The sequence below is a fragment of the Moschus berezovskii genome, chromosome 27 (genome assembly GCF_049115385.1).
Source record: "Moschus berezovskii isolate FMDL1 chromosome 27, NW_MosBer_1.0, whole genome shotgun sequence".
In the NCBI taxonomy this organism is placed as follows: Eukaryota; Metazoa; Chordata; class Mammalia; order Artiodactyla; family Moschidae; genus Moschus; species Moschus berezovskii.
In genome coordinates, this window is record NC_142486.1 from 9,076,224 (window position 1) to 9,096,157 (window position 19,934).

General features: G+C 56.8%; 1 protein-coding gene across 8 annotated transcripts; it reads left to right on the forward strand.

Annotated features, from left to right (window-relative positions):
* Window positions 1-3,167: 3,167 nt before the first annotated feature.
* On the forward strand, window positions 3,168-18,385 carry LAT2 (linker for activation of T cells family member 2). Of its 8 annotated transcripts, none has more exons than XM_055410032.2 (13): window positions 3,168-3,325; window positions 7,516-7,641; window positions 8,097-8,136; window positions 11,818-11,861; window positions 12,044-12,095; window positions 12,312-12,349; window positions 12,605-12,640; window positions 12,722-12,752; window positions 13,268-13,323; window positions 14,841-14,903; window positions 15,141-15,212; window positions 15,669-15,777; window positions 17,622-18,385. In XM_055410032.2, the coding sequence occupies exons 2-12, from the start codon at window positions 7,548-7,550 to the stop codon at window positions 15,767-15,769; spliced, it is 627 nt and encodes a 208-aa protein (XP_055266007.2). In that variant the 5' UTR covers window positions 3,168-3,325; window positions 7,516-7,547; the 3' UTR covers window positions 15,770-15,777; window positions 17,622-18,385. The 8 variants fall into 8 exon arrangements, with proteins under 8 accessions (XP_055266007.2, XP_055266009.2, XP_055266008.2 ...); XM_055410034.2 differs by having other exon boundaries at window positions 3,175-3,325; window positions 7,524-7,641; XM_055410033.2 differs by lacking the exon at window positions 3,168-3,325 and adding an exon at window positions 5,621-5,752.
* Window positions 18,386-19,934: the final 1,549 nt, after the last annotated feature.

Consider the following 19,934-nt stretch of genomic DNA (forward strand, 5'->3'; position numbering starts at 1 on the left):
GGCAATAAAATCATTATTGGCCTGGAAACTTATCTTTTCTAAGCGGGATAGGGAGGCAGGGAGGTCAGAGATGCCCTCCAGGTCACCGAAGGGTTCTGTAAGTCGCACCAGCATTCCTCGGAATTAGTAGAAGTCTCACATGCATTACACTCTTGAAATACAGAATATGCTCACCAGATTTTTTAAGTAATGTTTCAAAATATAAATGAAGATGTTACAAACTAAAAACACATGAAGTATATGAAGATTTCCTGCAAATTGGTAAGAGAGAGAGTGGAAAACGGAGCAACGATGGACAGGCTTTTCACAGAAGAGGAAATAAAGTGCTCAGCCTCGTTAGTCAAGGGCCTGCAAATCAGGACTACAAAGGAAATAGTTTCACGCACATCCAAACAGCAAAGATCGAGAAGGCTGACCAACCGGTTGCTGCTGGCAAGTTTGGGGGTCTTCACATGTTACATGAGAATCAGTGAGTACAGCCACTGTGGGAATTAAATTTGAAATGAGCATTAGCCTGAAAATGGAATGGTCCCACACTCTAACCCAGCGGTTCCTCTCCCAGAGATGCACCCAAGGGAAGTAACAGCCACACAGCTGTGTTAATGTTACACACACACACACAAAACACTTTACAAATACCTGTATACAGAATAGGAAACAAAGTCTTTTAGCTATGTATAGCACAGAAAACTATATTGAGTACCCTATGATGAACCAAAATGGAAAAGGATTTTTTTCTTGTTTAGGAATGTGTATGTGTAACTGAGGCACTTTGCTGTACCGCAGAAAGTTATGCAACACTGTAAGTCAACCACAATTTTTAAAAAGTACTTGGAAGGCTAAAACAAAGACACAGAGATGACAAAAACATCACTTAGTTGGAGGGGAGGCAGAAGAATGAAGGAATATTCTTGGTTCTGCTGGGTTCTGAGCTCATGACTGAAGATAAATGTCATAAACGCCTGGGCGTGAGGGGGCAAGAGTGGTTCTTGTTTGTATCGTAAAGGTTGAGGGTGGCAGACAGCTTTATAGACAGACTCCAGGGGCTTTTAGAATGTTGTATATGCTGCTAAATGTGCATGTATCTGAAGAAAACCCATTACTTCCCATCAGCCTTTAAAGGATGTATGACCCCAGAAGATCCTCAGCGTTAGAACTGAAGTTCTTAGAACTGCTGTATTACTACTGAGCTTGCTTCTGTAACAAACGTGCACACAACTGATGCTCAGCTGTGATCTGAAAAGCCAGACAGTCGTGTCTGGAGTGGTGAAAACTCTGAAAACAAGACAATGGTGATGGTTGTACGAAACTCTGAATAATTAATGCCTCTGAGTTGCCCACTTAGAAGTGATAAAAATGGTAAATTTTAACGTTACGTGTATTTTGTCACAACTTTAAAAAAAATACCAGAAACCATTGAATTGGAGAAAAAAGGGAGGGCACTAGTATTTATACAACTGGACACAAAATGTCTAATGGAGCGGGGTTGAAATGTCTAGTCTTTTAAAGCTTATTTTCTAACTCACATCTGAATGATCTATAAATAAAAGAGAACTTGGAGGAATTTGAGAATTGCCTAAAAGGGGGCAGTGGAGCCTCCTGGATTCAGGAGTGGATTCAGATTGAGTGGCTTTTCCTCCCACTCGATTTCATAAAGGGTCTTTGGGTTGACAGACCCTTGTTTTTATAGATGGAAAATGGGCTCAGAGAGGATCCTGGGTGCCACTGTGGACAGACCCTGAGACTGCTGGCAGTCAGCAGTCGACTCCGCATCCTCCATGAATAAGAAGGCCCTTGACAGAAGCCAGCGTGTGAAACAGAGCTCCATTCCCACTGGACACGTTGGACCTTCTGTCCATCTCTGCAGACAGAAACCTGGGCAAGCATACAGCCCAAGATCGGATGGGAACCAACACAGACTTGTCCCAGTGGGTGGGGAGGGAGGGGCAAGGCAGGCGGTCCCAGCGAGCCCCTGAGCCCACGAGCGGTGAAAAGACAACAGGTCTGGGTTGAAATCCAGCTTAGCCTCTCAGCCTCCAGCCAGCTTGCCTAAGAAAACGAAGGTCTTCCTGCAAGAGTTGCCAAGGGACTTACACATGGTTCTGCCCCCACATGGAACGAGGGAGGCAGCCGCGGTTCTCAGGCGCAGGTTTGGGAGTCAGGTGAGGTTGGCTTTAGCCCTGCTGCCCCCACTTGAAGGGGTAAAGACAACCGGCGCTCAGGGCCCACGAGGTCTCCCAAGAGCCCAGTTCCCCACGTCACCCTTCTCCCCCACAAGGGGGCAGCAGTGAGCACCCAGCCTTGGCGGTTCTGTTCTGCTTCCCACTGGGCCTCCTGGCAGCACTCCTACCATCACCTGGCCGGGCCGGACTGGGACCGGAAGAGAAACCCCGTGCCAGCAGAGAGGGGACCAGAGCTGGGGAGCTCAAGCTCTGAGATGCCAGACAGATGAGGGGTTGAGGAAGCTGTGGGCTTCCCTGGGGTCCCTAGCAGGTGGGGTAAGAGTTCAGTGGCCTCGGGCAAGTTGTTTGATGACCACTAACAGGAGGTGCTGGGGGACCCGGCCACCTGTCCAGCACCTCCTCACCTCCATGGCCGGATGCTGGGGCAGCAGGTGGAGGGAGTGGCCAGCTCTGCACCTCTATGAGCCTCATCTGGAAAATGGGAGTAAGGGGGCCCCCAGGCCTGGAGGAGCGGTCGTGCGTGACCTTCCTTCTGCCCATCACCTGGGTCTCCCTCCCTCTGGCGCCGGAGGCTGTCCACTCCACCCATCTGTCTTTGCCTCTGGCCGTTCCTTATGTCTGCCGTGGCATGCACCCGCCATGCGTCTCTGTGTGGGTGTCTTTCTTTCTCGTGCTTTACCTGCATGTGTATCTGTGTGTGTGTCTTTCTGGTTTTCTTCATGTGTGTGTGTGTGTGTGTGTTTTAGTGTGGACGTGTGTTTCTGTGTGTGTGTGTGTTTAGTGTGTCCGTGTCTTACCCTCTGGCTGCCTGTGTGTGTCTATGCAAGCACCCGCATTTCATTCTTCCTTCTTTCTCCTGTTTCTCTGAGTCTCTCCCTCTCTGAGACAGGGGTTCACGCGTGTGTATTCAGCGTGCATGTTGCGTGCATTTGTGTTTCCATGTCCTCTCTCTCCCCCCCTCCGTCTATTGCAAGCGGGGCCTGTCCGGCAGAGCAGCGGATGTGTGAAGGCTGATTCAGTGGCTGACAGGAAACCCGCCGCCCTGCCTGCTGCCCGCCAGTGTCTGTGGCGTTGGCATCAGCTCGGGCAGGTGTGCGGGCTCAGGATGAGGTGGCCGCAGTGAGGAGGCCCCCCGCTCTCAGGTAAGCCTTTCCCAGGGGTACCTGGAGCCTGGGCCTGAGCCTGGGGTCCTGAGGCTGCCCCCCGACATCCCAGGGGGGATGGGAGAGGTCCTGGTGGCCTGGTAGGAGCATCTGGTTGCCCGCTGGGTGGGCTGGGAAGAAACCAGGACGCCCCACACCTTCTTCCTTGGCCCCAGTCCTGTCCTGGTGCCCCCCAGCTAGGGGCCGCTTGCCCCAGCCCCTGTGGCACCCCGGGGGCAGCTGTTTCTGGGGCTCCGGCCCCTCTCCTGCCCTTGCCTTCCCCGGCCACCCCACACAGCCCTGGGAAGCGCCCAGGGTGGTCCCATCACTTCCAGAGACTGCCGAGGGGCTGGACAGGGCTCCCGGGGGCTCAGGAGCTTTGGTTTCTTCATCTGTAAAATGGGGCTGTAACGACCCTGCTGTGGAAATACAGGAGGATGGGAGAGGCGCTCCGGCCGAGCAGGCCAAGGTCCTGCCCCAAGCCCGGAGGAAGAGCGGTCCCGGCCGCCCCCATCCAGCCCCCAGCCTGGCCACCAGGTCCCTGCTGTGCGGGGAGGTCGAGAAACTACAGGCCCTGGGGTGCTCCCAGTGCCCTGTTCTGTCAACGGGAGGCCATGGCCTTCCCCATATCCCTCCCCTGCCAAGAACAAGAGCTTCCCCGCGGCCTTGCACCAACTGCCCGAGCATCAAGCACCTCCCTTAGAGACCTCTGGTCGGCCTCATCTGAAGGCCAAGGTTCTTTGGGGAAACAGAGCAGAGTCCAGCAGATAAAGCCTTCCCGGGGCTGGGATGGGTGCCTCTGACTATCCCTACCCCGCAGCCTGCCCCTTGGCCCCGGCTGGCCTCGGTTTCCCCATCCACAGCAAGAGGAGAGCTGGGGGTGCTGGGCAGGAGGGTCGCCAAGGGCCTTTGGGGGCGGGAGGCTGGGTGCTGGGGCCACTCAGCCCAACCCTGAGAGCTCTTCCGCCGTGGGCTTGTTGCAAACCTTGTTCATCTGAAAACTGCCCACTTCCCTTTCTGCTATTTTGGCCTGCAGCCCTGGGGCTGCGGCAGCCTCCCCTCCCCTCCCCACTCCCCCCGGCGCAGCCTGGCCCCTGGGGCCCCTCCTGGTGCTGGGGGGGCCCAGCCCCTCTCTCTCCCCCCGCCGCCACCCTGCCTGTTCTCAGACCTGGGTGGGAAAACAGGAGAGAGGACAAACTGAGTCAGTCTCGGTGTCGGGGAAGAGGCAGTCCGAGCTGCTTCCTCAAATGAATCTTTTTTTGTTTTTCCAAATGTATCTGTTAAAAACCATCTTGTGTGATTCTTAAAAAAAATGTAATTTAAGAAAGGATTTATGGGAAGGAGTGTAGGCCCTAGAGTCCACCTGCCCTGAGTACAGATCTTGGCTCTGTGACTGCTCAGCGGTGTGACCTTGGGCAGAGTACTCACCCCTCTGGGCCGCCCTCTCCTCCCTTGGAGAAGAAAGGAGCTGACCTCTCCGAGGTGATGCTGTGTGGCTCTGTGACAACTGCGGGGCTGGGGGCAACAGCCACACGTGGCTTCAGATCCCAGGGGTCTCCCAGGGTCCCAGCACGATGCCCCACCCTGGGCAGGTTCAGGCCTGTGTGTCTGGGGGAGCAGGCAGGGAAGGCTTCAGGCAGGGTTGCCCCATGCAGGCCATCCAACCAGAATGCAGCTACCCCCTTCCCAGCCCGCGGGGACCGTGATGATGACAAGTCATGGTGGTCAGAGCCAACTGTGCCCCCCACCAGCCATCAGCAGCACCTTCCAGGTATCACCTCAGTGCTGGGTCTCCTATGACAAACCCGAGGGTTGAGTGTCATTTTTTCCCCCCATTTAACAGGGTGACCGGTGGCATTGGGATTCAGCTGCTGGGGCAAAATTTTTCTCATGCCCTGCCCTCTTCTCTCATGCAGTGCCAGGCCGGGGGAAGATGGACCAGGGCTAGGGGCACGCCTGACTGTGCGGTTCATCCCAGAACAGCAGAGCCAGGAAGCAAGAGGGCTTTCTGGCGGTCAGGGGTCCTCAGGGAGGGAGGCAGCAGAGCTCAGCAGCCCTGGTCCTCGGGCCTCGGATGCCAAGCTGAGCATGTGGACTTGCCCCTGGGGTCTCAAGCAGACCCCAGGGGTGGCCAGTGCCGGACCCTTGTCCCACAGGAGTAACCCCCCGTGGGTCTACCCCCAAACATCCTTGGGGGCAGAAAGAGCCTTTGTCTCGACCCAAAGATAAACGTGTCAAGGGTGGGCGCTTGAGGGAACTGTCCAAAACAGCTGGCCGGAAGTGCGACACTCAGCAAGTTTCTCTTCCTGAAACTCTGACTGTGGTCCAGGCTGGACGTGTGTCCTCCCCACAGTTGTTGGAGGAAGGCCCTGGTTGATCCCAGTTTTACAGATGAGAAAGTTGAGGCCAAGAGACCCTGAGATACAGGTAGGGGTGCCCCGTCCAAGACCAGGGGCTCCCAACCTCACCAGCCCTGGATGGACGTGGGCCTTGCTGGGGGCCCGAGAGGGAGGCGGCCCTGGCCCAGAGGGAGGTCTGCGGAAGGCGGAGGGTATGCGGCCCGGGAAGATGGTACCCCGGCTCCTAGAGGATGGGGAACTGAGGCCCCCCTGAAACGATACCCCGGGGGTGACTGGTCCATGCTCTCTCTTCATGCGGAGGCCACTGGGTCCCGAGATCTGGGAATGGTGATGCTCCCGCTGACTCACTTGGCATTTGCGGGAAGGAGAGGTGACTTCTGCATGACGGGCCGCTGACAGAGGCTGGGCCCTTCATGAAGATTCCCTGTCATATTTGAAACGGGGATTCTGGAAGCTCAGGGTGGTGGGTGGAGCCACGGGGTATGGTGCAGGCCACTGGGGGAGCCGAAAAGAGCGGGGAGGCCCGCACAAAGCTCAGATCTCATTCAGCCTCGCCTCCCGCAGCTGTGAAGCGGGGAGAAGCCTCCTCCCAGGTGGCCGAGGTCGGAGGCACAGGTGTTCACAGAGGAGATGCTCCGTAGCGTGGGCTCCACGTGCCCACTATGGGGCACAGGCCCCGCAGGTCTCCTGCGGCCCTCTGTCACTGGCCTTTGCAAAGGGGGCTGAGTCTCTCTAGAGTTGCAACAAATCTTCCTGGAGGGCCCCTCAAGAGGGCTGAAGTTGCACTCAGCAGGCCTTGCTAGGTGGCTGCCTGTGGCTTCGCTGAGGCCCCAAGGCTGGGACCGGTCACTGACCACAGAGCGGCCTCTTAACCCCACCTCCCAGCACATTCCTCCACCAGCTGCCAAGGTCCCTCTCTGCCCAGGCGCCCTTCTTCCCCTCCTGGTCTCAGGCCCACCTCTTCCGAGAAGCCTCCCTGACCTCCCTCCTCCCAGCTCCCAGGACAGGAGAAGCCAGAGCATCTGGGTAGACAGGTGTTTTAGGAATGGAAATCGCACCCCCAGCTTCCCCGGGAGGCCTTGGGTGGGAGCACAGAATCAGCCTAGGGTGGATGGGGGCTCCGGTGTAGAAGGGGTAGTGGACTCTGGGCTTGGGGAACAAAGCTGGGTTCGCAGGATGTTTCATCACAGGATGAAAGAGCAGAACTGGCATTAGGGTCTGGAGTCTGGCATGCGTGCTGGGTCACTTAAGTCGTGTCTGCCTCCTTGCGAAACTGTGGTCTGCCGCCTGCCAGGCTCCTCTGTCCGTGGGATTCTCCAGGCAAAAATACTGGAGCGGGTTGCCATGCTCTCCTCCAGGGGATCTTCCTGACCCAGGGATGGAACCCACGTCTCTTACGTCTCCTGCATTGGCAGGCAGGTTTTCTTTACCACCAGCACCTCCTAGGAAGCCCCTAGGGTCTGGAGGCTGGCATTCAATTCCTGCCTTTCCCCTTTGCAGCTGTGGAATTTGGGGCTTCCGTTTCTCTGTTTGTGAAATGGCGCGAGCCTCTCCCTTGAGGGGTGGCTGGGTAGACTAAGCAAAGGTGTGCGTGGGAGTGTGCACTTAAACAGGCAGGTTTCCAGAACCTTCCAGCACTTGATGATGGCCCCGGGGGCCGGAGGCACCGGTCTGGGGTCAGATGAGAAGACAGGGCTGGTTCTGTCCCCGTCTGGTCCCAGAGCAGGGAGGGTAGGGGACGTTGGGTTGTCAGGGGACAGTGAGGGAAAGGTTCCTGGGGGAGGGAGTCCCTGCGACCCCCACCCTGGTTCACAGTGCCCCCTGTCGCAGCCCTGCAGGAAGAAGAGCGGCCCGGAGTGGATATGAGCGCGGACACAGAGCTGCTGTGGCCCGGGGCAGCTCTGCTGCTGCTGCTGGGGGCAACGGCCGGCCTGTGTGTGCGCTGTTCTCGCCCAGGTAAAGCCTGGGGGTCGTGGGCCTATGGGAGGAGCGGGCAGTGTCCCCAGAGAACCACTCAGGCCCAGACCTGGCTGCTCGGAAGGGGCAGTCAGATAAGCCTGGGGGCGCAGAAGTGAAATCCAGGGACCCAGCCCCTGATTGTTCTCTGAAGGCCACGGGTCTGACTGAATGGGAGCGTTGGTTCTCCAGGGTCAAAGGCATCTGTCTGCGCATGGATTGCACCAGACAAGGGAGGGGAGAGGGGGCTGGGCTGCCTGCAGTGTCTGCCTTCATGTTCCGCTCTCCTAAGAGCAAATCTCGCCAGGGTCAGGTGGCCCCCAGTGATGAGTGGCTCAGCCCCCACGTCCGGTCTGAGGCCAGGGCAACAGGGGAGATGGTTGGGCCTCGGAGCTCAGCTCCCAACCAGCCCCGCCGGGGGGAGGGGACTGGCTAATCTAGTCCTGCTCTTGCAGGTGCAAAGAAGTCTGAGAAAATCTATGAGCAGAGGAGTCTGTGAGTGTCTCCCCAGCCTGGTGATGTTGTGTGTCCTGCCTGGGCGGCGCCGTTCCTGTGGGCATCCCCTCGTGCCTCCCCGCCCCCACCCTTCACCCCTTCACTCTGCCCTCCTCCACGCCGGGCTCCAGAGGGTCCTCAGCACTTAGGGGAGGGCGAGGGGGTGCCCAGGGACCGCCCAGACCCTGCCCCAGACTAGTCGGGGAGGGTGGGAGGCACGTTCCAGCAAGCCCAGGAGCATCTCCAGAAATCCCCACCATGACCCCAGCCCTGTGGGGACTAGGCTGTGCTGGGGGGGGGTTGACGGAGGAATCCCGCCCTCCCGTGGCAGGGACAGGGACCAGGGACCACAGAGCAGGTGGTGGGTCTGAGAGAGGATGTGGGCATGAAACTTGGGGGATCAGGGAAGGCCTCCTGGAGGAGGTGGGAAGAATCTGAAGAGAGACAAAAGAGGAAAGGGGGACATTCCAGAGAGAGAGGGAACAGTGTGGGCAATCACTGACTTAAGGCCGGGGTGGACACCGTCTTGGGGTTGATGTCTTGAGAGTAGTGAGCTGAATTTGGAGGAAGGAGTCTTGACCGTGGCCAGAGGCCTTGGCCTTTGTCCTAAGGGCCAAGGGGAGTCGCAGGAGAGCTGGAAGCAGGGAGGTGGTCAGGGAAGATGAAACGCTGTCACTGACCCCCGAGTGTCAGGACCCCGGCAGGAGGGCTGCGGCCAGCGGTGTGCTGGTGGAGGGCTCTGAGACCTGCGTGCACACATGTGCACGGGCCTGCACGCCCACGCACACCCACTGGCTCCCCCAGCACTCATTCATGCATGCACTTCTCACACACACACACAGGGCCTGCTTGCACGCCTGGGCAGGCACTCACATACAAACTCGCTCACACACCCTCTTCTCATTTCCTTTTGCAACTGAAAAACCACAGTGAGATTTGAAAATAGAATTTTCCCATCCATGCCCACTCCTGGGGCTGGGGCTGGTCCTTCCCAGTCTTTTGGGGTCCCTTGGTCCTCTGGCTCGCCAGCCCACAACCTCCACTGGGGGGGGGTGGACTGGATTCCCCTGGTGCCCTCCCCAGTGCCCACACCCCTGCCCCAAGGCAAGTTCCTCAATATCTCCCCTCTCCCCTCCTCCCTTAGTCCCTGCCAACTCCAGGCCCCCGATTAATCTGAGAACTGAAGATCCTCAGAGGCACAAGTTAAACCTCCCCCTGTGGGAGGGGGGGAAAGAGGCCTGAGTGGGAGATCAGAGGGGAGACCTGGGCTTTCCCCACCTCACTTGGGTTCAGTCCTACCAGCCTGTGCCCCCAGCTCCTGCATCATTTCCTCTGGGAAACCATGCTGGTCTCTCTTCTGTCGATTTAGGGCCTTGCTCCTAAATCAGATCACTTTCACCCCTCAGGAGCTCCCGGAAGACTGGACCAGGTGGCCATTCCGGTCCATGGAAGAAACCCAAAAGGCTTTTATAATTAGCTAATCTGCTCCACTATCGTTAGTGGTGGCGTTCATTCCCAAAGGCACTTCATGGGCCAAAATGGCAGCTAAAGCTCCAGCCCTCGTCTCTGCATTCCATGCAGCAGTAAGAATGAAGAAGGAAGACAAAAAGGGTGCATCCCAGTTGGCAGTGCCCCCTTTAAGGCACTTTCCTGAAAGTCCAACAGTCTTGGCTTGCGTTTCATTAACCAGAGTCTAATTACATGGTCACACTTAGGTGCAAGGGAGGCTGGGTAATAGAGTCTTTTTAAAAAACAATTGATGTAACATTGGTTTATAAAATTATTTAGGTTTCACATGTAGGGTATTTTATTTCTATTTCTGTATGCCCTGTATCAAGCTTAGCAGCGAACATTTAGTTTCCATCTGTCATCACACAGTTCATCCCCTTTACCCATTTTGCCCTCCCAAATTTGGTGAACACTACTCTTCTCTCTGTATCTACAAGTTAGTTTTTGTCTGGTCTGTTCATTTATTTTTTATTTGTTTTTTATATTTCACATATGAGTGAAATCATATGGAATTTTTCCTTCTCTAACTAATTTCACCTAGCATAATACCCTCGAGTTCCAACCACGTTGTCACAAATAGCAAGATTTTATCTTTTACGGGTGAATAGTATTCCATGGTGTATATATGCCATATCCTTTTTACTCATTCACGTCTGTTGATGGACACTTAGATTGTTTCCATGTCCTGGCGATCGTAAACAGTGCTGCACCAAACACAGGGGCACATATTTTGTTGTTGTTGTTCAGTTGCTAGGTCGTGTCAGACTCTGCAACCCCGTGGACTGCAGCACGCCAGGCTCCTGTGTCCTTCACTGTGTCTCAGAGTTTGCTCAAATTCAAGTCCGTTGAGTCGGTGATGCCATCCGACCAGCTCATCTTGTGCCTCCCCCTTCTCCTTCTGCCCTCAATCTTTCCCAGCATTAGGGTGTTTTCCAGTGAGTCAACTCTTCACATCAGGTGGCCAGAGTATTGATGCTTCAGCATCAGTCCTTCCAATGGGTATTCAGGGTTGATTTCCTGTAGGATTGACTGATTTGATCTCCTTGCTGTTCAAGGGACTCTCAAGAGTCTTCTGCAGTGCTATATATAGCTTTTCAAATTGGTTATTTCATATTCTTTAGATAAATACCCAGAAATGGGATTGCTGGATTATATGGTAGTTTTATCCTTAGTATTTGAGGGCATCACCATATTGAATTTATAGTGACTACACTAATTTATATTCCTCTCAACAATGCACAAGGGTTTCCTTTCCTCCACATCCTTACCAACACTTTTTATTTCTTGCTTGTTTGATAATATTGTTGTTTTAACAGGTCTAAGGTGAAACTTCACCATGGTTTTGATTTGCATCTATTTCCCTCATAATTAGTGATGTTGAACATCTTTTCATAACTGTTGGCCATTTACAAGTCTTCTTTAGAAAAATGTCTATTCAGTTCTTCTGCCCATTTTGTTAATCAGGTTGTTGTTTTTTGGTTGTTATGAGTTGTTTATATATTATATTATAAGGGACATTAACCCCTTATCAGCTATATCATTTGCAAATAGCTTCTCCTGCTCAGCAGATGGCCTTTTGGTTTCATCGATGACTTCCTTGGCTGAGCAGAAAGTTGTTAGTTTGATGTCGTTCATTTATTGGGAAATAGAGTCTTATAGATGGATGAGTGACTGTCTAAATATAAATCAGGTTCTGTTTGAAAGGAAGAAAGTGATAGTTAGATGCCTAGCTGTGTTTGCTAAGCCCTGAAGTTGCCTCATCCGTTACTGGGGAATAAATGGCAAGTTTGAACATCTCCAGCAGGCCATGCTCTCAAAGGAATCTTAAACATTCCTGGGGTGGTAGGTGGTGGAGGCAGCCTCTTTGTTGCTCCTGGCTGAAGTCACCACCAGGTCCCTGAGCAGCTCTCTCAGCCCTGCCCGCACACCTTCCTGACCATCTATGTGTCTGGTTGGCTCCAGCCCAGTCCCCTGTGAGAAGGGTGGGTACCCGGTGGGCAGGCAGGGGAGCTGTATAGACGAGAACATCAGGAAGCCCCAGATCTGAGTCCTGGAGGGCTGACAGCACCCCCTCACTCTCGCCGTGGTCTGTCCCACCCTGTCCATCTGTTCTCTCTGTCCCTGGGGTTGTGGGAGGCCAGGCCCTGACTCAGCACAGCTCTGTGTTTCCAGGCAAGAGAATCAGCAGAGCTTTGCAGTGGCCCGGACCTACACCCGTGAGTCCCCTGGCAGACGGGTCCCAGGCTGGGCTCAGGGTTGGGGGTGTCAGCCTCAAAGCCCCTTTCATCCTCATTGTTCTGAGGCTGAGGCCAGGCCTGATCGGGCTGGGTGATGGGGTGAAGGGACTACACCGGCCAGCTGGTCTGGGACCCAGCCAACACCCCCTCATCCTTTGCAGTTGTCAGGGAGGCCTGGCCCGGGGACACGGCCTCCAACATGGAGTTGACAAGGTAGGAATGAGCCTCCAAACCCAGACCCAAGGGAGGTGATAAGGAGGGCCCTGGGGAGTCCCCACCTGGCGGAGCCCAGGCCAAGACCCTGCTCCTTCCTCAGACCTCAGTTCAGATTCTGAGGGCCCCACCAGGGGGGCTGTGGGCTCCAGACCCCCAGAAACCCTGGGGGCCTCCTCCCAGCCCCTTCTCAGCCCTGTCCCCGCTCCCATGCAGGAAGGACAAGATGTTGCGGTTCTCCCCCAGCCTCGAGGGTGAGTGACCTGGGACACGAGGGGTGGGGGCTGGGGCGAGGTGGGACGGAGACAGGTGAATACTTGGTGGGACAGGTACTAAACATGAGGCCTTCCCAGAGGGGAGACGTGCAAGCTGGGCTGGGAGGCCTGATGGCTGGCCCAGTGGGGCGAGGGGACAGAGAGCAGGTGTGAAGGTGTGAAGGCTGGGAAACCCCTGGAGGGGCCCGGGCTGGGGAACCAGCATTGAGCCAATGGGCCTGGACTTTCTTCCAGATTCTTCATCCCCCAGGTACCAGTACTTCAGCAAAGGTAGGTGGGTTCTGGGCAGGAGCGGGCGGCAGTGCGAGCCCACAGCCCCTGCCGCGGCCTGATTCTCGCCCCCTCCCGCAGGAAGCAGATCCAGATCAGAGGAAGCCTACATGTGAGCGGCCTTCTGCGGGCCCTGGCCACCTCCGCCGCCCCCACCCGCCCCGCCCCCAGCTTCCTTCCGCGAGGACGGCCTCCTGCCCTGGAAACCCGCGGGCGCGGGCAGGCCCCCCGCAGCACCGTGGCCCCTCGGAGGACCGCGGCTTCGTGGGGACGCGGCCGGGGCAGGGGCGCAGCCCTGCTCGGGGCCGGGCGGGGCTCACCCTGCGCCGGCGGACCCTCCAGAGGAAGGGCCCCCAGGACGTCTCCTCCTGGGCTCCCTGGTGGGCAAACTGAGGTTCGGGGCGGGAGGCGACTCGCCTGAAGTCACCCGGCGCGGTGGCTGGAGCCAGGCCACCGCGCTCTCGGCCCCAGGGTGGCTCGGGGGCGAGACCCTGGCCGAGCCCGCCTCGGGCTCCGGGGGCAGTGGCGGCGGCTGGGGCAGCCGTGGTCCCACCGCCCCCCACGTGAAGCCCCCGCCCCCACCACGGGGCTGCCCCGCAGCTGCGGCTGTCTGTGTTTTCTTGTCAGAGACCCCACCTCCACGGACTATTACAACTACGATCCGTTCCAGAAGCCCGCGGAAGGTGAGGCAGAGGCGGCGGCAGATCAGCTTCAGAGGCCACACCCCCGGGGCGGGGCCAGAGAGGGTTCGGAGGACCCGGGAGGACCGAGAGGTCCGGGGAGGATCTGGGAGGATCGGGGGAGGATCGAGGCAGACCGGAAGGACGGGGAGAACCGGGGAGGACCAGGGAGGATTGGGGGAGGATCGGGGAGACCGGGGAGGACCGGGGAGGATCGGGAGGATGGGAGGACCGAGGAGGGCCGAGAAGGACCGAGGAGGATCAGGGAGGATCGGGGAGGACCCGGGAGGACTGAGGAGGATGGGGAGGACCCGGGAGGACTGAGGAGAATGGGGAGGATCTAGGAGGACCTGGGAGGACCGGGGAGGATCGGGGAGGACCTGGGAGGACGGGAGGACCAGAGAGGATCGGGGAGGACCGAGGAGGACCGGGGGAGGATCGGGGAGGATCGGGAGAGGACCTGGGAGGATCGAGGGAGGATTGGGAGGACAGGAGGACCGGGGAGGATCGGGGGAGGACCGAGGAGGATCAGGGAGGATCGGGGAGGACCCGGGAAGACTGAGGAGGATGGGGAGGATCTAGAAGGACCTGGGAGGATGGGGAGGACCCGGGAGGACTGGGGAGGATCTAGGAGGACCGAAGAGGCTGGCACCGCGGGCAGGAGCTGAGATGTGGAGGAGGGCAGGGATGGGAGGGAGCAGGAGTTGGGGAGCAGAAGGGGAGCTGAGGGCAGGGACCGGGGGCAGGCTGGTCCCCTTGTCGTTCAGGGCCCCCCTCAAGGCTGGGCACACATGGGTCCTTGGAGGGAGGCCCTGGAAGGGGCAGACTTGCTTGAAGGATGCCAAGCCCTGCCGGCCCTGAGGGTGCTGGAACCCTGGGCTCTTAACACCTTGGCTTTACAGAATAAGAAGGTGGGCAGTGCCTGCTGAAGGGGGCACAGGCCTGGGCCCCTGCCCAGGCCGAGCTGGAGTGGGAGTGAGGGTCTTCTTCTCCCCCGCTGCGCTCCTGTATTGGGGGAAAGCCCTCACTTCTCAGAGCCTCTTCAACAAAGATGGAAGCTGGGTGGGGCGGTGTTTAGAGCTTGGCTTCCTCGTTGGGGGGTTGGGGTGTGCAAAGCCAGGGTACCAGGCTCTGATATGCCATACCCAGCCTAGGCCCCCGGGCAGAGGAACCTCAGCCTGCCCCCACGCCTGATGGATTAGTCAGGTTCCTGTCTCCTGTGCCCCCAGTGGCTCTGCCTGCCCCTCTTTGCCTGCATAGAGATGGGTCTCCCTTCTCTTAACTATCCACGGTGGGCCTGCCCCTCCCCAGAGCATTCAGGGATAGCTTTGAAAGACAGAAGGAGCCCAGGGTGGAAGCCACGGAGCCAAGCCTGTGCCCATTAAGAAGCTTGTCCAGGAGAATGTTCAAGGCCCTGTGGGACCCAGAGGGGGCTTGATGAGACAGAGGGAGGGAGGAAGAGCCAGGCTTGTTGGGCAGGACCCACCAGCACCCCCCACTCTCTCCCCTCTCCCTGGCAGATGACGATGACACCAATTCCTATGAGAACGTGCTCATTTGCAAGCCAAAGAGAGTGGAATCAGGTAAGGTTGCACTGCTGGGGTCTGGTGCTCCCGCTGCAGGGTTCACCAGTACTAGACCTTGTGTCCCAGGAGGAGGCCCCGTCAGTCCCTGGATCTCCCTTCCTCCCTCGAGGGTCTGCCAAGCATGTGAAGGATGCAGGCTGCCCCTCTAGAGGGGCGGCCACGGCACCTCGCTAGCCTGAGGAATGGCCGCGGTGGCTGCCCCTTCCCCAGCCTGTCCTGGTGCTCTCCCTGCAGGGGACGAGGGGTCTGAGGATTATCAGAACTCGGTGTCCATCCAGCAGTGGCGGGAGTCCAAGAGAGTCGTGGGTATGTGGCCGGAGCCCAGGCATTCCCTAATGGTCGCCTTCAGCTGCATTGTGGGGGGCCGCCCTAGCCTGGGACACACAGTCAGGGGGAGGGGGAGTGAGGGGTGCTTAGGGGATCTGGGAGGACGAGGCCAGGTGGGCTCCCCCAAGGCACATCCAGCTGATCCCATGGCGAAGCTTCTGATGCATCAGCGGCTGCAGTGGCTCAACCATGGCCGGTTGCACCGTGGCCTCTGAGGTTGGGTCCTCCTGGCCTGCTGCCCGTCCAGCGGCTTGGATGGAATCACACCTGCCCTGCTCTGGGCGGGACAGACTGCTGGCAGATCCCAGAGGGGATGGGACAGACACACCACCCAGTGTAGCCTTTCCCATGGGCTGCGTGGTACCATCTGCGGAGACAGGGCCGGGCTGAGCGTGGCCGTGTGAACCCTCTGACCATCTGCCCGCGGATCCGCAGAGCCAGCCCCGCAGGAAGCACCGCTTTCCCTGGCAGGAAGCCCATACGAAGACGGGGAGCCTGATTATGTGAATGGGGATGTGGCAGCCACCGAAGCCTAGGGAAGAAGGTGCATGGAGGAAGGTTCGGTCCAGGGTGGTGAGTCTGGGTGGGCCTCTGCAAACTTGGAGGGTGATTTAACCTCCCGTGATCATTCATGGGGTCGCAAAGAGTCAGACACGACTGAGTGACTGGACTGACTGACTGACCCATTTCCTCACTTGCAACGTGGAGCTACTGGGACCTGCGTCTTAGATGGGACACGCAAGACCCTCACAGAAAGCAGGGCCAGGGACTTCCCAGGCAGTCTGGTGGTTAGGACTCCGCGCTGCCGCTGCAGAGCATGGCTTTGATCCCTGGTGGAGGAACTAAGGTCCCGCATGCCACGTGGTGCAGCCACAAAAAAAAAAAGCAGCAGCAGGACCAGGATGACTTGCCCACGTTGGACTCAGGGATGGGGCAGGATGGGGGGCCAGTGATGGTGCCAAGTGCCCCCCAAGGCACAGAGAGGACAAGCCACCTGCAGAGGTCCCCACTTAGAGTGCGTGGAGGATGGGATGGACACGAGCACGAGGATGTAGGAGCCTGGGCCCTGCCTCCAAGGGCCCTGGAAAGGCTGCCTGAAGTCCCGATCTGCGGGACATGGGCAAGCCTGTCACACTGGGGGCAGGCCTGGGCCGTTTGAGAAACCAGCAAAAGGATCAGCCGCAGGCGTTTCAGCCCAAAGGGCAGAGCCCACGGTTCATTCATTCACCAAGCACCTAGGGGGCACCTGCCAGGGGCAAGTCCTGCCTTGGGAGGCAGAGAAGTCTTTCAGAGCTTCCCTCCTTACCCTTCTGGGGGAGGGAAGGACCCCCGACAGGAGCCTGAGTCTGACAACAGGAGGGGAACCGAACAGAGCGGCGGGGGAGTGGCAGAGGTAGAGTGCAGGGCCCGCAGCTGGGCTTTTTCTGAGATGGGGGATGTGCTCGGCAGGGAAGAGAGACTTGGCTTCTCAGGTGTCGCTGCCCTCCTCTGCGTAGATGTGAATACAGGGGACAGGGGAGGCCGGGAGGCCGGGGCCTTCAGGTAGGAACCCCGGAGGCTGTGGTCGAGGCAGACCCTTTGTGCAGCTGAAGGGGCTCCCTGACGCGCCGCATGTCAGCTGCCAGGTGGAGTGAGGATTGAGGAGGCCTGGGGGGTTTGCCCGAGTCAAACAAGAGGACAACCGAGATCAGGGAGGCGACAGGCAGAGCGGGTTTTGTGGACAAGGCTGGTTTATGTCTGGGCCGCTAAATTGGAGATACCATGCAGGAATCCGTACAAAGTGGGGAGTTAAGAGACCTGTGTCTGGATTCAGGGAGAGGGCAGGAGGAGAGAGCCTGTGCAGGTTCCTAAGAGGAAAGAAATTAGAGTACGCTGTCTGATAAATGATATGGGGAGCCTCAGGTTTGAGGTCGGACTCCGGCTGGCTGGAATTTACACCCTCGACCTCACACACAAGAAGGTCTGAACTCCACAAGCTGGTGTCGAGTGGCCTGACAAGACTGGAGAGGCCTAATCCCTGCGTCTGAGTAGGTGGAAGGGCCGCCAGGCAAGGCTGGGGGCAGAGTGGAGTTAGGGCCTGGTACCCCTGGTCAAGTCCCTTCAAGAATTCAAACAAAAAGCAGACGCTTTCTTGGTGGTCCAGTGGTTTGGACTCCGAGCTTCCATGGGGGTTCAATCCCTGACTGGGGAACTAAGATCCCACACTGTCTTTCACCTAAAAAAAAAAGGCAGAAGCTCCTGGCTCCTGGAATAAGAAACACGCTTGTTTGATGGGCAGGTTCTCTGCTCACTGACCATCGCTGTGTATCCTCCTGGGGCCAAGGGGACAAAGCATCAGGCCAGGCAAACCTTTCCCTCTTTAACAAATACCTTTCCTCTTCATTGAAGGAGCCAGGGAACCATTTATCGCCTCCCCAGGACCCCTTCTCCAGAGCTGCTCAACTTCTACACTCCCTACCGCACTCCTGGGAGGGGCGTCAACGTGTCCTGAGGACCAACCAGTTGGCCATGGGGCACCTGGCCTGGGAAAGGACAGTTATATGGAGCCAACCTCTGACTGGCTCCCACGGGCAAGGCAGGAGCCTGGGGTCTGGCGGCTCCCGCAGTGGTCCCGTGCCCAGGACTGGGGGCAGCCACATCCCCCTACCGCCATTGAAAACATCGAACTACATGGGTGTTCGTGTCCTTTTTTTTTGCTTTGGATTTTGATCCCAAATTGCTTACTAACGTTGGTTGCTGGGATTTCCTGATGGATAAGCTTATACAGTTAATTTATGCAGGCGGCATCGTATTTAATATTTTGCATTTCAGGGTAGAGGTTGTATGGTAACTTGTCTCCTGTAAGCATTACGTGTACTTCAACATTTGGGGGTGCCCTGGCGCTCCTTTCTCTGGGCCTCGGTTGACTGAAGCAGAGATGAAGCCGCAGCTAACTTCACAAACCTCTCGTGGGAGTGTCCGCTGCGGGCAGACTGTGGAAGGGGCAGGCGGGGAGGAGTGGCCGGGGCTCCGGCTGGCTGGGCAGGAACATGACCGTCTCATGGGACAGACGGGAGCCTGTGGGACCTTCTGCCTCAGAAAAGCCAGAGTCAGGGAGACAAAGCGCCTCCTCTGACCGAAACATCTCAATAAACATTTCCAGTTTAAGAGCAGTGATTCTCCTGTCTGCTTTCCCTGCCTCACTAGAACCTTCTAAGGCAATCAAGGTCAGGCTTGTTTCATACAGAGGGGCCCTGAGGGACATCCCAGGTGGTTCAGTGGCTAAGACTCTGTGCTCCCAATGCGGGGGGCCTGGGTTCCATCCCTGCGGTCAGGGATCCCCCAGGCAGCAAAGAGTTCGCAGGCCGCAGCTAAAGAAGTGCCGCATGCCACAAAGATGGATGATCCGGCTTGCTGCAACCTGGCACAGCCAAAGAAATATTTAAAACCCTAAAACTCTGAGATCTGGAGAGAAGGCTGGGATAAGAATCTCTTTCCAGATGTCTCATGAGACACGAGAGAGCTCTTTCCATGAGAAGTTAATGCTGCAAGTTAGGAAATTAAGAGGGAAAAAAACATCTAGAACACAGTTGTTGGCCACCCGTCCCTTCACGCCCTGCAGCCCGGCCTCACCTTCGGGGAGGACAGCTTAGGCCTGAGCACAGGTGTGGCAGGGCTGCAGTGAGGCTCCAGCGGGAGGGCTCCTGCCCCGCCATCGAGTGTGGGAAGCTGGGTGTCACTTAAATAAATGGGCGCAGGCAGCCCTTTGCTTCCCAAGGATCCCAAAGCTCCAGACAAAAAGTAAGACTGAGGAGGCACACAGTTCTCCCATGGTCAGAGTTTTCCCTGCAGGGGCCTGGGTTCGACCCTTGGTCAGGGAACTAAGATCCCGCAAGCCACGTGGTACGGCCAAAAAATTCATAAAAAATAAATAAGATTGAGAAGATGTGTTGAAGTATTTTGTAAAATTTCTGCTTGCAGTTCTTGAGGACCTTTTTTTTTTCCCCTCTTAATCAAAATCCTAACCCAAAGAGCCAGTGACCTTGGAGACCTTCCTGTGACCGTTCAGCAACATGGTCTTGACGCGTGTCTAACCCCACCCAGGGATTTGCTTCAGAACAATCTGGGAGTGGGGTGGTAGGGTTGCTGGGTGGGAATACAGAAAGAACAAGACGGGAACATGTTGGTAAAATTGTTACGGTGAGTTATATGAAAGTTCACCATATCATTCTCTGTATTATCTATAGTAATTATTTTCCATAATTTTTAAACATGGGGGAAAAAACAGCATTTTGGCAATAAACAAACAAAAAAAGCAATTCTACAAAATTCACTGGGAAATTCTAAAGCAACAGATATACCCGGCTACACAGAAAAAGTGACCTGGAGGGAGGTTCCTCCGGGTCTGTCTGCACTATCCTCCTTGGTGACTTTTTTTTTTTAAATTTATGTTTATTTATTTTTTAAAATTTCCTGGCTGCCCCTCAAAGCATGCTGGCTCTTAGTTCCCCGATCAGGGATTGAACCTGTGCCCCCTGCAGTGTCAGTGCAAAGTCTCTACCACTGGACCGCCAGAGAAGCCCTCCTCGGTGATTCTCGCCAAGCCCTTTCTGAAGGGCTCAGGCCCCCCCACCCCCCCGGCTGTTCTGAGAGGCTGGAAAACTACAGCAATTCCTGTCTCACCCTATGGGACTGTCCTTATGGCTTCTAGAAAAACTGAGA